The 15982-nt window shown below is 55.0% G+C and overlaps 1 protein-coding gene across 3 annotated transcripts in view; it reads left to right on the forward strand.

The window, feature by feature from the left end:
* SCARB1 (scavenger receptor class B member 1) overlaps positions 1–15982 on the forward strand; it is a 71413-nt gene that overhangs the window by 36909 nt on the left and 18522 nt on the right. For all 3 annotated transcript variants that reach the window (XM_045073749.1, XM_004753079.3, XM_004753077.2), the window contains exons 2-7: positions 974–1131; positions 3011–3152; positions 6446–6649; positions 9356–9451; positions 10382–10497; positions 12325–12491. In XM_045073749.1, the coding sequence (XP_044929684.1) occupies positions 974–1131; positions 3011–3152; positions 6446–6649; positions 9356–9451; positions 10382–10497; positions 12325–12491 (883 nt within the window). The remainder of the gene's footprint in view (positions 1–973; positions 1132–3010; positions 3153–6445; positions 6650–9355; positions 9452–10381; positions 10498–12324; positions 12492–15982) is intronic.

A 15982-nucleotide genomic window follows, 5' to 3' on the forward strand; every position in this document is an offset into this window, starting at 1 on the left:
AAGGAACATGGGAGGTGATGTAAGCTACCCTGTACACCTCACTCTGTGGTATCGGGTGTCTATCTGATGGGCTGGGGCACTCTGCCCCACCCAGGCTTTGAGCCTTGTGGTGCCTGTGATGCAGCCAGGCCAGGTTGGGTGGGGGGAAGATTGGGTGGTCCTGGGGGGACCTCCTTGTGACACAGGGACTTGCAGAGCTGAAGAGCCAGGCAGGGATGAGAGGCCAGTGTATCTGATAGACAGGCTGCAGACCTGTTTTCTTCCACTCTGTCTCAGCACCACCCTGCCTCAGGGCCTTTGCACTGGCCTTGCTTCTATGGGGGATTACCCCCCCCCACCAAATCCTTATGTTCCACTCACTGCCTTTTGTTTTTATTTGTGTGTGTGTGTGTGTGTGTATGTGTTCGTTCTGTCTTTGCTTGTGTTTCCCCCGTGTGACTACTCTGTTTGAAGTTGCAAGTCCCCCTCCCCATCCCTGCCTCTCACACAGCACACATTGTACCTTCCTGTTTAATACCTACCTTTCCCTGGCTAGATTGGAGACCCCGCAGAGTTGGGAAACAGGGTCTGTCTTGTTCACTGTTTTATCCCCAGCCCTTAGAAGAGTGCCTGGTATATATATGGTGGGTGCTCAGTAAACGTTTGTTGAATGAATGAATGATACATTTGGCCACATGAAGCCCATATTCCTAGAGTCCAGCCCCAGCTACCTCCTGGTCTCTGATCAGGCTACTAGTACTGGAACATGTTTACAAAAGTAGCAGCAGGGATATGTTCCCTGTGGACTGACCCTCGGGGGGAGCAGCGTGTGTGGAGAGGTTTCTCTCCGCCCCGGGACCATCCCCTGACATGCTGGTGAGACTGAGCCGTGCAGGCCAGCTCTGGGCAGCCATTCTAGTTGCGCGGTGGGGGTGGGCCCTGGTGGCGGCCCCACTCACTCTCTTCACGGGCGTCTTTGGTTTTCCCCCCGCAGAATGTGCGCATCGATCCCAGTAGCCTGTCCTTCAACATGTGGAAGGAGATCCCCGTGCCCTTCTACCTGTCCATCTACTTCTTCGACATCGTCAACCCCGAAGCCATCCTCCTGGGGGAGAAGCCGCAGGTGCGGGAGCGCGGGCCCTACGTGTACAGGTGAGGACGGAGGGGCTGGACTGGGCGTCCCAGGTGGGCCGTCTTAGTGGGTTTGGACCCCATTTTACAGATGAGGAAACGGAGGCCCCCCGGAGTGGGGGAGTGGTTTGCTCAGGGTCAGTCCGCTTTCCCCAATCCCGTGTTCTCGTGGTTGAGACCGTGCCCTGTGCAAAGCGATCTCTTGGGTTTAAACTGTGGCTTTCTGAGGACACCCGGGTGGCTGTCATTAAGCAGCTACCTTCGGGTCTGGTCGTGATCCCAGGGTCCTGGGATCGAGCCCCGCATTGGGCGCCCTGCTCAGTGGGAAGCCTGCTTCTCCCTCTCCCACTCCCCCTGCGCATGTTCCTTCTCTCACTGTCTCTCCCTGTCAAATAAATAAATAAAATCTTAAAAAACAAAACAAAACACTGTGGCTTTGTGGTTGCAGGCAAGGGGCGTTCCTTCCCCGGGCCTCAGTTTCCCCATCTGTAAACTGGGGATGACAGTCTCCACCATGGGGTGGTTGTGAGGACTGGACGAGGTAGTGGGAAGCCCTGAGCACAGAGCCTGGCACGCGGTGAGTGCCCTGTAAACATCTGTTGCTGGCATGTTCTTACCACACCTGCCACGGCCCCTTCGCCGGATCATGGTCTTTGGGAGAGCAGGGCAGGTTTCCGAGAGATGAGGGAGGTCTGTTCCGGGATAAGGCCCGATTCCCGGCTCCTGCCCATTTTGCCCTCAGGATGGCCCCTGTCACAGAACTCCCGTCCCTGCCAGGCTCGTCCGGGGAAGGCATCTGTGTCAGAGCTGGCCCTGGCTTGCCAAAGTTCATGTTTATTTCTTCATTCCGGAAGCGTTTACTGGGCACCTCCTGTGGACTAGGCACTGTGCCAGTCCCTATTAAAGGCAGACCCAAGCCCCCGCCCCAGAGAGTTGACATCGATGGGAGAGAGTAAACTCATGGACACATCAGGTGGCCCTAAGTGTGGTGAGAGCGAGAGTGTGGAGGGAGGGGCGTGGGCAGGGTTGGTCTAACTGGAGGGTCATGGAGGACCTCTGCCAACGGGACACTCCCCGAAACGTGGGTGGTGAGAGGTGCCACTGTGTGAAGATGTAGGGGGCCCCCCAGGTAGAGCTGGCAGCTGGTGCAAAGGCCCTGAGGCAGGCCGAGTCTGGTCGTCTGGGAAGGAGGAGCCCTGAGTGGCTGGCATGGTATGAGTGAGGGGGAAGGTGGCGGAGACGAGGCCTGAGCGTTGGTCGGGTCGGTGGTGAGGATCTCGGAGGCCACATTTAGGAACTCGATTTGATCCTGTATGCAGAGGAGGGCTGTCGGGGCGAGAAGGACATGATCTGATTTCTCCTTTTCGAAGATTCTCTGGCTACTTTGTGGAGAATGGATAGCAGACAAGAAGGAATAAAGACGGCAGAGGCGTAAAGCAGCTGAGACTTGCGCGGTGCCTTCCGTGCCGCGGGCCGCTGCTTGGTGGCTTGACATGGGCTGACCCACTCAGGGCTCCCCACAGCCCTACAGAATGGGGCTTGTTATCACCCCCACCCCCATTTTATAGATGGGAAAATGGAGGCCCTGGTAGTAAGTGATGGAGACAAGTTGGGAGCCTGGGCCCTCTGTCTCCAGAGTGCACGTTCTGAACCACTGTGCTGTGCTGTCTCCCTCCGAGAAGCAGGCGCATGCATGGGGGAGGCTGCTGTGAGGGACGGTGGCCCCTGACCCGGGGGAGGGGTGTGTCGGGATTTGGGTGCTCTGTGGGGTAGCTCTGATGAACCTCACAGAGGCCCGCAGTGGGCTGAGGGCAGGCAGCTGAGGGCCCCAGGGCTCCCGGCGGGCGCTGCGTCCCCGTGCGACTGGGGATCTGCTAATCACCGTCTTCCCCGCCTGCAGGGAGTTCAGGCACAAGAGCAACATCACCTTCAATGGCAATGACACGGTGTCATTCCTTGAGTATCGCAGCTTCCAGTTCCAACCTGACAAGTCCCATGGCCTGGAGAGCGACTATATTGTTATGCCCAACATCCTGGTCTTGGTAAGTTTGCCCCTTGGCCGTGTCCCTTATCCCGGCCCTCATCCTTCTCTCTGGGGTTTCCATTTCTCACCCTGCCTGTCCCCATTGCGCGGGCCATCCCTCAGGGAGGGGGACGGGGGGCAGCCTGCGGTTTACAGGGCCCTAAACCCATGTGAATCCTCCTGTCTCTGGTTTGCGGGTACCGGCCAAAGTCCTTGTCTTTCCTGTCTGAGTCTACAAATCTAGACTCTCCACAGGGAGGTACTAGTGGGGGGCTCCACGGGGCTCCCCCAGGCCGCGTCCTCATCTGGCCTCTTCGCAGCCAGGGCCTCCGTGCTCCGTCGGTGAGAGTCACAGTTGTAGCTGGATTTACTGACCTTTGGCCCTTGCTGACTCGCCAGGAGGGCTCAGGTACAGCGGACCGTCCCGCCCGTGGCTCTGATTTATTACAGCGAGAGGGTGCGGAACCAAAAACAGCAGAGGGAGAAAGCGCATGGGGTGGAGGCCAGGTTCCCGCCTCCAGCGTCTTCTCCCAGGGGAACCGCACAGGACACCCCTAATTCCCCCAGCAACAAGTCCTGACGGCGCCCAGGAAGGGTTGTCACCGCGGAAACCACAAGAGACTCTGTGCCCAGGGTTTTTATTGGGGGAGGCCACGGAGGCACCTTCCGCCTGGCACGTACCAAAGTCCAGATCCCCAGAAGGGAGGCAGGTGGTCAGCGTAAAGCGTGCTGATTGTACACAAGGTGCAGACCCTGTGAGCCACCCCCGCCCCATCAGTCAGAGAGTGGTGGGAGCTCCCTCGAAACCCCAGGGCCTGGACACTGGTTGAGGGCCAGCCATGCCGGCAGGCCTTTCTAAAAAGAGTGGCCTCAGGCCTGTTGGGTTAATTTCTTGCGAACACTGTGTTAGCACTTAGGGCTTGGGGCCCTTATACGTATTACCTGTTTACTCGTCGGTGACCCTGCGCTCTGGATCCGAGGTGGGCTCATCCTGCCGAGTCCACTGGACGGACAGAACAAAGAGTAAACACGCCTCGCAGCCTTAAGCTGCACCCCGCCCCCCAGCCCCAGGCGTGAATGTTGCCAGTGCGGTCACCTGCCCCCACCGACGAGGCTGGCAAAGACTGCGTGAGCGCGCCCCGGGCGGCAGGAGCATTTGTGGAAACAGACGCTCTCGAGTGTTCTCGGGGCGCACGGAACCGGTGTGGGCAGCGGGAAGGGGGTGACGTTGAATAGAAATTGCATGCGCCTTTGACCTCAGAAACTTCGTCTGTAGGAATGTGTCCTCTTGGTAGAACCACACAGATAAAAGATGTTTGCACTCAAGGATATTCAGTGCCGCAATGTTGTCAGAGCAAGCTTCTAGAAACAGCCTGGAGGTAGCTCTGTTGTCTTTCATTGTGGTGATTTATTACAGAGTGGCCCGGAGGGGGCCACGAGGTCCAAGTGAGGGACGGCAAGGTGCAGAATGTACGCACGGCGCTACAGCGCATTAGTCATTTATGTATTTACTTATTTTTTAATGTTTCGAGCAGAGCGGGCAAACTTCTGTCAAGGGCCAGATAGTAAATGTGTTAGGCTTTGAGGACCACCTGCTCTCTGTTGGAACTGCCGATGCAAAAGCCGTCAGATGCAAACCCCAAGGAAAATGCGTGGCGATGTTCCAGTAAAACTTTATTTCATATAATTTTCCTGTTTTTTCCAACAGTCTTTTTCACTTCCCCAACTATTTGAAAAATATATATATATCATATATATATAATATAATATATATATAGTATATAAAAATTTTTTTTAAAGATTTTATTTATTTGCTTGACAGACAGAGATCACAAGTAGGCAGAGAGGCAGGCAGAGAGAGAGGAGGAAGCAGGCTCTCCGCTGAGCAGAGAGCCCGATGTGGGGCTCGATCCCAGGACCCTGAGATCATGACCTGAGCCGAAGGCAGAGGCTTTATCCCACTGAGCCACCCAGGTGCCCCTATTTGAAAATATATTAAAAAAAAAAATTCTTAGGTCTCAGACTGTACAAAATGGGTGGTGGGCTGGCGTTGGCCCACGCACCGGAGTTGGCTGGTCTCTGGTGTGGGTGTCCCTGGAGGAACACCCAAGAGCCCACAGCAGTGGGTCACCTTGAGGGAGAAGAATGCAAACCGGAGTGTCAGGGGTTGGAGAGGGACATTTAATTTTATAGCCTTTTGTGATTAAAAAAAAAAAAATCATGTGTTTATTCCCTTTTCAAAAATGATTACAATGGTAAGGAGATCCCCTGGTGAGTTCCCAAGGGGCCGGACCTTGTTGGCTCAGGTTTTAGGAAATGCTGGCTGTGTTCACTTTCCCGCTTTTGGATGAGGTGCCTTCGAAAAAATAAACCAAGTGCCAAGATGGTATCTCCAGAGGAAAGAGGAATTAGAAAATAAATTCACCTGCATCCTCAGCACCCAGATATTGGGGAGAACAGATCTTTGGGACATTTGGTGTTTGGGAGGGTGATATCAGGAAGTGGAGTTGAGTCTTAAGATTGTTTTGGTTGGAAAAAAAAAAAAAAAAAAGATTGTTTTGGTTGCAAGGTGACAATGAAATGTGCTCCAAACTGGCCTAAGCAAAAAGGGAACTTACCGGCTCATGTTACTGAAAGGGTGAGGTTTCAGGTATGGCTTGATGTAGGGTGCAAATTGGGTTGCCCAGGTCTGTGCCCTGCTCTGGTGGACCTCAGGGTGGATTCAGCCTTCAGGGAGGGCAGCAGGAAGCTCTCCTGCAACCTGACGGCCCCCGGGGAAAGTTTCCTGTGTCTTATGGCTCTGACTGGGCCACATTACACATTCTCAAGACTGTCACTGTAGCTGGAGGGAAGAACATTTCTTTTCTTTTTTTTTTTTTTAAAGATTTTATTTATTTATTTGACAGACAGAGATCACAAGTAGGCAGAGAGGCAGAGAGAGAGAGGAGGAAGCAGGCTCCCTGCTGAGCAGAGAGCCCGATGCGGGACTCGATCCCAGAACCCCGAGATCATGACCTGAGCCGAAGGCAGCGGCCTAACCCACTGAGCCACCCAGGCGCTCCGGGAAGAACATTTCTGATTGGCCAGGCGCCTGCCATGTGCCCGCCTCTTCGACTGGGGTTGGAGTTAACTTCACCTGAATCCACTAACACAGGAGGTCCCGTTACTGAAGGATTAGGGAATCTTCCGGGGACCTTCCTAGGCCTGCCGTTCATATCCCCTGGTGAGCTCTGCCTCAGCCTGGCTTAAAGTCCAGGATGCACGGACCTGCTGTGTCTAGCCTGTAACGTGTGCTGTCCCCTCGTCCTGCAGGCCGCGGCGATGATGATGGAGAATAAACCCATGAGCATGAAGCTGATCATGACCTTGGCGTTCAGCACGCTGGGGGAGCGCGCCTTCATGAACCGCACCATAAGCGAGATCATGTGGGGTTATGACGACCCCCTCATACACCTCATCAACAAGTACCTCCCAGACGTGTTTCCCTTCAAGGGCAAGTTTGGGCTATTTGCAGAGGTAAGTGTGGCTCAGCAACAAATCCGGGGCCTGGCAGTGGGGGCTGGGGGTGGGGGGCGCGGGAGCGATGGGTTATAAATGGCAGAAAACCCAACTCAGACTGGCCTAAGAGAAATAGAGAATGTATTGGCTCATACGTCTGAGAACTCGAGGTAGAGATGGAGAAGCAGCTGGACCCAGGCTCAGAAGATGTGCTCGGGCTGAGCACGGACTGGTGGGGGCTGCTGCCGGGAGAAGGGGGAGAGGCTGCTGGGGAGGGTCGTAGTTAACTACGACCTTGCTCTGAGCTGCCTTGTTTCTTCCTTCCTTCCTTCCTTCCGTCCTTCCTTCCTTTCTAAGATTTTATTTATATATTTATTTGAAAGAGTGAGAGAGAGAGAGCACATGAGCAGGGGGAGGGGCAGAGGGTGAAGGAGAGGCAGACTCCCCTCTGACCAGGGATCCTGACGAGTGGGCTCAAGCACCAGACCCTGCGATCATGACCTGAGCTGAAGGCAGACACTTAACCGACTGAGCCACCCAGGTGCCCCTGCCTGCTTTTTTCTTGATCTTGACCCCTGGTCACCTGGTAGTAGCTGAGCTCCTGAGCAGAGTGTGACAGAGTCTGATGCAGCGTCTGACCCCCGACCGTGGCTCCCTCCACCAAAGGTTTGGGTGAGCCCTCTGGGTTACTCCAGAATCAGCCTCCCCTTTGGGCTCTGGTGATCTGTTTTGGGGGAAGCGGAAGGAGAAATTATGTTTCTGTCCTTGGCACGTGATAGATAGTACATTTTTTTTTTTAAGATTTTTATTTATTTTTTTGACAGACAGAGATCACAAGTAGGTAGAGAGGCAGGCAGAGAGAGAGAGAGGAGGAAGCAGGCTCCCTGCTGAGCAGAGAGCCCGATGTGGGACTCGATCCCAGGATCCTGAGATCATGACCTGAGCTGAAGGCAGAGGCTTAACCCACTGAGCCACCCAGGCGCCTGATAGTACATTTTTAACCAGGATGACGGGTTCTGAGTTTGTGGATAAGTTGCCAAGTTTGGAGTGACAGGATTCCTTTGAACGCATCTTGTAAACTTGTAAACACATCAAAGTTATTACAAAGTGAGTAGCGTGCTTATAATACATGTTTGGGTATAATGGAAACCCTGAAATAACATTCCAACAGTGACTGTCCAGTGTTGACGTGGTGTCTTCATATCCTTTGGGAATCTAAAAGTCTACCCTGCTCTGCCATCCTTACGGTGTGGTTTTCGTGCTCCAGGTTACTACATGGCCCAGTATGGCTGCTAAAGCACCAGCTACCACACCCACATTCCAGGACACACAAGAGGAAGGAAGAGGGGGATGGTTGGGGATGGAGAGGCGGGCAAGGGAGTTGAGGACAAAACCACATGTCCCAGCTGTCTCCCTCCTTGGGAGGGAGAAAACCAATTTCTACTTTCCTTTGGCCAAAACTTAGTCATGTGGCCACACCTTAGAAATGTAGCCTTTTCGTTGCTGTGCTGATGCCCTGAGTAAGGTTTGGGTTTTGTTATGAAGGAGCAAGGGGAGGATATTTTGGATACTAACTGGTAATCTCTGATATACTTTGACTGTACTGATTATAATTCTGTTGTCCTTCTGGGGGAGCCTTTGTTATTATTATTAATAATAATATTAATAAAGAGTAGCATTTGGAGTTCCTACTGTTTTTCAGGCACTGCTTAACAGTGTTGATACACTCACTTTTTTGCACTCCCATTGTCTCCAGGCTCCTGTTAGTGTCCTCATGAAGCTCAGAACAGACAGGTGACAGGACACAGACTTAGGAGGCGAGAGCAGGGCTTCGAACTGGTTCCCTGCCCCAGAGCCTGTTTGCCCAGCTAGTTCGGTAATCTGTTTCGCCATTTGGCTGGTAAACAGTCTACTGAGTTCTTAATGTGTTTTCCGTTCCTTGGCCTCCTCAGGGGGAACACGGTGCTTCTAGATTTTGCCCTGTGGTTTATATGCTCTGCGTGTCTTTGCTGTGAATTAGGCATCCGTCTCTAGGAAAGAACCTCAAGGCGCCGAAGCCTGGGGCTTCCAATTCAGAAAACACTCAGTAAGCCTTGGGTCCTGTATTGGTTAGGATAGACCAGGTCATGCTGTGTAACAAGCAGCCCCAGAATGTCAGCGGCTTGAACCAGGGAGATGATTCCTTGTTTGTATGCCACGTCCGTGTGGGTGACCAGGGGGCCCTCTGCTCTTTTTGGTCACTCAGGGACCCAGGCTGAGGGAGGCAGCAGCTTGGTACACCCTTCCACGACTCCTACGCAGTGGCAGAAAGAACGGTGACCTGTGCATGTGCTAGTCCTAAACTTTCACCCAGAAGTGGCATGCTCCCATCTGCTTCTTTTTCCTTGATTGGAGAGGTCACATGGCCATACTTCATTTTTAGTTGCAGGGAGGGAGTCATTCTGGTATCATCTGGGAGGAGAAGCTGACTCTCCTTGAGTCAGGAAGGGAAGGGGAGATGCTTCCTAGGAGGGACGCTGCCACCCAGGGAGTCTCCCTTCTAGAAAGCCCTCCTCCTCTTGGTCCCCAGGCACTGGGGATTCAGCAGTGAACATGTTATCGAGGCCCCCGTGCTCTGGGTGAAACGGAAAACGGCCTCCAAATGGGTGGGCTTGAGGGCCAGGCCCCAGGGCCTTTGCCCCTGTCCTGAGGCTTAAACATGCTGGTCTGTGTTGCCGTTCACAGCTCAACAACTCCAATTCAGGGCTCTTCACCGTGTTCACGGGGGTCAAAGACTTCAGCAGGATCCACCTCGTGGACAAGTGGAACGGACTCAGCAAGGTGAGGGCAAGGCTGGCGGCCCTCCTCTCGGGCCGGGCGGGAGCCGCGGGGTGCGTCACCCGGCTGGTCACCGGCACTGCGCCCCTTGTCGCTATTGCAACTCAGGAAGGTGGTCACATCTGTGATGGAGAAGCCCTCGGAGTCGGGGATTCTGCCTGTGCTTAGGGCTCAACTAGCTCTTGGCTCCCGTTGGATGGGTGGGGAATGGAAACTCTACTTATTTGGTGCCTAGTGTATACCAGGAAGTGAGTTATTTCTTTCCTTTTGTTCTTTAATTTATGAAAACACTTCAAAAATACGACACTGATGATATAACCACCCACGGCGTTGAAAGATACTGCTGAGTAAAAACAAAAACAAAACACCGGAGAATCACAGGAAGACATTCACATAAAAAAACAATAGGGACACATCTCAAGTGCCCTTTGCACCTCCTCCTAGCCCGGCCCTGCTGCGCCCTGGAGCACAGAGGCACCCACAGTGCACGATATCGGGCATGACCTCCCTGGCCACTTCGGCCCGTTCCACGCCCATGTGTGTGCAGAGAAACGTGGTGGGTTCGCTGCTTCTTTGAACACGATGAAATCATATTACGTACATCGTTCTGCACCTGCGTTTCCCACCTTTATTGCTTTTTCTCGTTAAACGTGCCCAGGAGTGAGCAGGTGCGCGGGGCCGCTTGCATGTCCTTGGCGCTCACCACGGTGACCGCTGCCAAGACCTGGGCTCTGGGGTCCAGGGACACCCGCATCCGTGCTCAGAGGGGCCAGGTCCCCGTTTGCAGCCGGCAGTAACAGTTCCCCACGGAGACCCTGCGACATCCCTGGCTCGCTGTTCAGCTGTGCCCCAGGTCGGGCGTGCAGTGCCCGAGAGCGCGCTTCTGAGAGCCGTGGCTGAACTGAAGGGCCGGGTCTCGTCGCTTCCCCGCAGGTCAGCTTCTGGCATTCTGATCAGTGCAACATGATCAACGGGACCTCGGGACAGATGTGGGCACCGTTCATGACTCCAGAAACCTCGCTGCAATTCTACAGCCCCGAGGCTTGCCGGTAATGGCTGGGACATTCCTGGGCCTTCTGGGACCTCCCGGCAGCGGAAATCAGCTCTGTGGACGCTCAGAGCCTAATCGAGTGGCTTTTGGCGTGCCCTTGGGAGGCGGTTTGGCTCTTTGTGTATTTGTTGGCCCTCGGCGCTGTCCTGAATTGTCCTCGGTTGCGCCATGAAGAGCCAAACCGCTCGTGCTGCTTTGGCAAGACCCAGAGAGGCCCCTGGCAGCGTGGAGCTTTGCGTGGTGGCGGCGGTGGTGGCGGGCAAGAAACCACCGGGTCGCGGGGGTTGCTGGGGATCAGGCAGACCTGGGCCCTCTGGAGCATCTGTCCAGCTGCCCTCATGTCCACCCGGATGCTGAAAGATCTCGATGTCTCTCCTGCGACACTTGCAGGACCAGAGTGTGGCCTCAGAAGCTTGCTTGGGGCTGACGGATTCTAGGGGCCCCAGGGCAGGGGAGACTAGATGGTGGACCCTAGAACCCGCCTCTAGGTATTGCCCGGCCCTCGGCTCCATTAGGGCCATTCTGGAAAAATCTTTTACTTGGGGATTCACAGATGTGAGCTCTGACTCCTCTGCCTTCCTGGCAGACCTCCGTGGTGGCTGGCTGGGTCAGGCGCTGCAGACACGGTGGGGAGGGATGGGCCCACTCCCATTCCCTCCTGACGCTGACTGGGGCAGGGGGAGACTCACACAGACGCACGTGCAGGGGCGTATGTTCACTTTTTAGAATTAGACATTCCGACCCAGAGAAGAGTAGCAAGAGTATGCCATTCCCCTTGGTTTGGGGACTTGTTTCCTTTTAGCCCCAGGTGCCCTGTCCCCAGACTGCCTGATGATAGCTGGCAGTCTCCAAGGACGTTCTCTTGCGCAATCACGTTACCCTCTCCGGCTGCATACGGCTATGTCTGGGCCGGTGCTGTCCACTCCCAACGTGGTGCCCGTCCCTGTCTGCAATCTTAAATTTTCGAGTAGCTGTGTTAAAAAAAAAAAGGAACAAGAAGTAGGTGACATTAATTTTAATGACAGGTTTTACCTGACCCGTTGTATCCAAAATGTTACCGTTTCGGTGTGTAAACGGTGTCCTGTGTTACTGAGAAGTTTCACATTTTTTTTTTTCCTATCCAGTGTAGAAATCTGGAATTTATTCTGCGCTGACAGCGCATCACACCCACACACGCCCCCTTCCAAGGGCTCTGGAGTCCTGTGTGACAGTGGGGGGGTGGGGTGGGGAGGGCGGCACCGTTGTAATCCACAGTCCAAGTTCAAGTTTCCATGTACCTTTGAGAAACGCAGCTGGGTGAATTGGGTCAGGGAGCATGCCACCACAGCCTCAGGAGAAGTGACCGCGGAGTCACCCCTCGTCGTGAAAAATGGCAGTCTGATGTGTGAATGTGGAGGGCGCAGCACATACAAAGGCCCAGGGGCAGGCGGGAGTGTGCCTGAGCAGTTGCCAGGATGCCCGTAGCGTGCAACAAAGGGCAAGCAGAGGCCGGTCCTCACGGAAGCTGTGGGGCTGTGGCGAAGATGATGGGTCTTGTCCCAGACGACACTGGAGGCAGTTGCAGTTTTAAGTGACATACTCTGTTCTCGTTTTGAAGCACCGTCTGCTTGGGGAGAACAGATGGGCGTGGGCCGGGAGGCAGGAAGAGCCATGAGGAGGCTGTTGCAGTTCCCAGGGAGAGAGACGGTAGCTGCAGCTCCCCCGGGGGGGGGCGGCGGCGGTGCCTGTGGGGAAAAGCGGCTCAGCTGGGGTCACATTCAGCAGGACCGGTCCGGCCACCACGTTCCGGGTGTCATGCTCCCCCTCCCTCGTCTGCCTCCCGCAGGTCCATGAACCTGGTCTACAAGGAGTCGGGGATGTTTGAAGGCATCCCCACCTATCGCTTCGTGGCCCCCAGCACCCTGTTTGCCAACGGCTCTGTCTACGCGCCCAACGAGGGCTTCTGCCCGTGCCTGGAGTCCGGAATTCAGAACATCAGCACCTGCAGATTCAGTACGTGCCGTCTCCGGTGGGAGGGGTCAGGTGGGCGCGTTGGGATCTGTCCCTGCCTGGTCTGCAGAATCTCCGGCCTCTTTACTCTTCATAATCCCATTAGGCCGGAGAGGAGGCAGCAGAGAGAATCTGAAATGAAGAAAATAATGCCGTGTAGGTCAGTTGCGGTCGTCAGGAAGGCCCACATCCTCAGTGGCTTAGCGATGTAAACGCATCCTCTTAAACAGTTCTGAAGTCCCACGCAGGCCTCCGGCCGGGTGTCAGCGGGCTGTGCTCCTCTCTGGAGGCTCGAGGGGCGATTCTTGTGTTTGCCCTTCAGAGGCCGCCAGAATGCCGAGGCTCCTGTCCTCACCATCAGCAACACCCCATCTCTCCGATCCCACCTTCTGGCCTCATCTCTCCTGTTCCCTCTTCTAGTTTCAAGACCCCGGAGACTCCCCCCGTCCCGCACCCCCCACCAGGTCCCCATGCCAGGATAATCCAGGCCGTGCTCCCTGTTTTCTTATTTACTTTTCTTTTATTGCTAAAGATTTTTATTCATGTATTTGACAGAGAAAGACACGGCGAGAGAGGGAACACAAGCAGGGGGAGTGGGAGAGGGAGAGGCAGGCTTTCCACTGAGCAGGGAACCTGATGTGAGATTTGATCCCAGGACCCTGGGATCCTGGCCTGAGACAAAGGCAGAGGCTTTAAACCCACTGAGCCACCCAGGCGCCCCCATTCCCTATTTATTTATTTATTTTTGTAATTTTTAATTTTTAAAAAAGATTATTTATTTATTTGACAGAGAAAGAGAGAGAGATCACAAGTAGGCAGAGAGGCGGGCAGAGAGAGAGAGGAGGAAGCAGGCTCCCTGCTGAGCAGAGAGCCTGATGCGGGGCTTGATCCCAGGACCCTGGGATCATGACCCGAGCAGAAGGCAGAGGCCTTAACCCACTGAGCCACCCAGGCACCCCTCACTGGCGTATTTAAATTGGTTTGAATATCACCCAGTTAAAAGGCAGCGCCTTAGTCACACTGGCCCCATTTCTGATGATCAGCAACGCATGGGCCCAGAGAATTCTGAATGGGATGGCCTGTGCAGAAGGAGAGCATCTTCATTGGGGTAGAAGGGTCTTTGCTTCACTGGGAACAGGCTGTCTGCTCAGTGCAACCCCATGCCCATACAGTGAAGCTATGACAATGGTCTCAGCACTCTGCAGGATCTGGCCTGAGCCAGCCTCTTCAATACCATTTCTTTCTGTACTTCTCCCACTAACTAGTTTTCAGCCCCATGGCCTGCTCCCTATTTCTAGAGTACATCAGGTTTGGTCCCACCTTGGGGCCTTTGCATCAACCATTCCTCTTACTTTGAGAGTTCTTTCCTCAGCTATCCATGTGGATCTGTGTGGATCATTCCCTCCCCTCCTTTTGATCTATTCAGAGGCCACCTCCTCCAGGTGGCCTGCTCTGATTTCCCATGCTAACATTGTCCCTCTTCCCCCACTCCAGCCCCTTCTTGCCCCTGCCAGCTGCTCTCTGTCATTTCCCCCTGTATTATGTTCTTGGTGTCCATCACTCCCTGAAATCACTGACTGTGTATTCTGTTTGGATAATTTATCATCCGTGTCCTCCCCCAGGCTGTAAATGTTGGCAGGGTGCTGTCCTCAGCTGCTACAATTGTGCCCTGTATGTAGTATTTGAATATATGGACGTGTGGGTGTACCCTGCCCTTAGGAAGTTGAGGCTGAAGGCTGGGACGTGCCCAAGGTCACACAGTTGGTAGGACGAGAAGCCACTGCTCATTCGACTGGGTCTCGCCTTCTGGGGACCTCTTTGGCTACATATCCGGCTGGAGATGTCCAGCTGTAGTTTGCAGCAGGGTTGGGGGGACAGACTGTCAGGCTGGACGCCTCCCCAAGTTCAGGCAGAATGGGGTGCTCTGTAGGTGGAGGGTCTGGAGCTGGGGCCTGGAGGTGCCCTCCCTGTCACCTCCTTGTGTGACCCACCTGGCCTTGCCCTGTTTAATTCTCCCGTCCCTGGGGTCTCTGGGAATTTCTGCTTGCGGGATGGGGTGACAGCGCGGAGCCCCTGCCTGGCTGTGTGCCGCGGTTGTGGGGCAGGTGACAAGAGCCGCGGCCGCCTGCGCCAGAAAGGGCATCTCGTGGTTTGTGTGCCGCAGAATTCCAGAAAAGATTCTTGCATTCGGCACGGCTCCGGAGCTCAGCTCTTTGGGGAAGCTCCCTTTCACGCCTGGTGGCAACTCGGTTTCCTTCCGGGCTGGCTCCGCTGCCAGGCAGGCTCTCGCCTCTGGCTTGGGGCTCCCCCCTTTGCCTCCAAAGGCTCCTGCCAGGAAGGGCCCACCTGGGACCCCCTCACTCCAGCAGGTGCCCCACGTTCACTCTGATTGGTCTGCCTTGCGTCCTGTGAGCCAATCACCGTGGCCCAGGGCGATGCTGATTGGCTAGGCCGCATCACGCTCCGCCCCTGATTCCATGGGCGCTGGCCCAGCAGGTGAGGGTGTGGGATCCTGTGGGATCGGGAAGGAGTGGGTGCCAGGCGGGGCCAATGTCCATCCACTTCAGAGGGCCGGGGAGGAGGCTTACACCGCCTCACCGTAGCACATCTGCCAAAATAACTTCAAAAGTGCGAGGGAATTTTATTTTTATTTATTTTCTAAAGATTTATCTATTTTAAAAGGAGCAGGGAGGGGCGCCTGGGGTGCTCAGTGGGTTAAAGCCTCTGCCTTTGGCTCAGGTCATGATCCTAAGGTTCTGGGATCGAGCCCCGCATCGGGCTCTCTGCTCACCAGGGAGCCTGCCTCCCCCTCTCTCTGCCTGCCTCTCTGCCTACTTGTGATCTCTGTCTGTCAAATAAATAAATAAATAAAGTCTTTAAAAAAAATAAATAAAAGGAGCAGGGAGGGGAGGGGCAGAGGGAGGGGGAGCGAGTTAGGAGCAGCCTCTGCACTGAATGCTGGGCCCGTGGCGGGTCTTGACAGACACCCCCAAGACCCCTCTCAGGCCCTGGCCTCGTGTCCAGCCGCACAGCGTTGCCTGCCTTTGGCCTTTACGTGAGAAGAATCGTAGCGTGTGCTCCTGGGTTCTCTCTGGCCTCTTGCACCCGTTGTGTCATTGGTGAGGTCCGCCGGCGCTGGGGCTGTCCCGGGCACCCTTTCGCTGCTGCGTGGCGTGCCTGCGTGGGAGCTCCCCTAGTCTCCTTACCTCTCCTGCCCTCAAGGGCAGCCGGGCTTCTGTGTTTTGACCGTGAGCCTCGTGCTGCTGGAATGTTCCCGTCCATGTCCTTCAGGGCCCCTGGGTCTGCATGTCTGTGACCTTCCGTCTGAAGATAAGGAATGCCATACATTTCCCTTGTAAGGCCTTGGAGATTTCTTGGGCCCGGAGGACTCTCGCCCCTCCCACTTCCCTGCTGCTCAGGGCCCTCAGAGTAGCTCGACAGACCTCTTCGCTGTCATCTGTGGTGACCCTGGGCAGTTAGGTCTGGTTGGGCGC

The sequence above is a fragment of the Mustela putorius genome, unplaced genomic scaffold (assembly GCF_011764305.1).
Source record: "Mustela putorius furo isolate JIRA1106 unplaced genomic scaffold, ASM1176430v1.1 tig00537248_pilon_pilon_pilon, whole genome shotgun sequence".
NCBI classification, from domain to species: domain Eukaryota; kingdom Metazoa; phylum Chordata; class Mammalia; order Carnivora; family Mustelidae; genus Mustela; species Mustela putorius.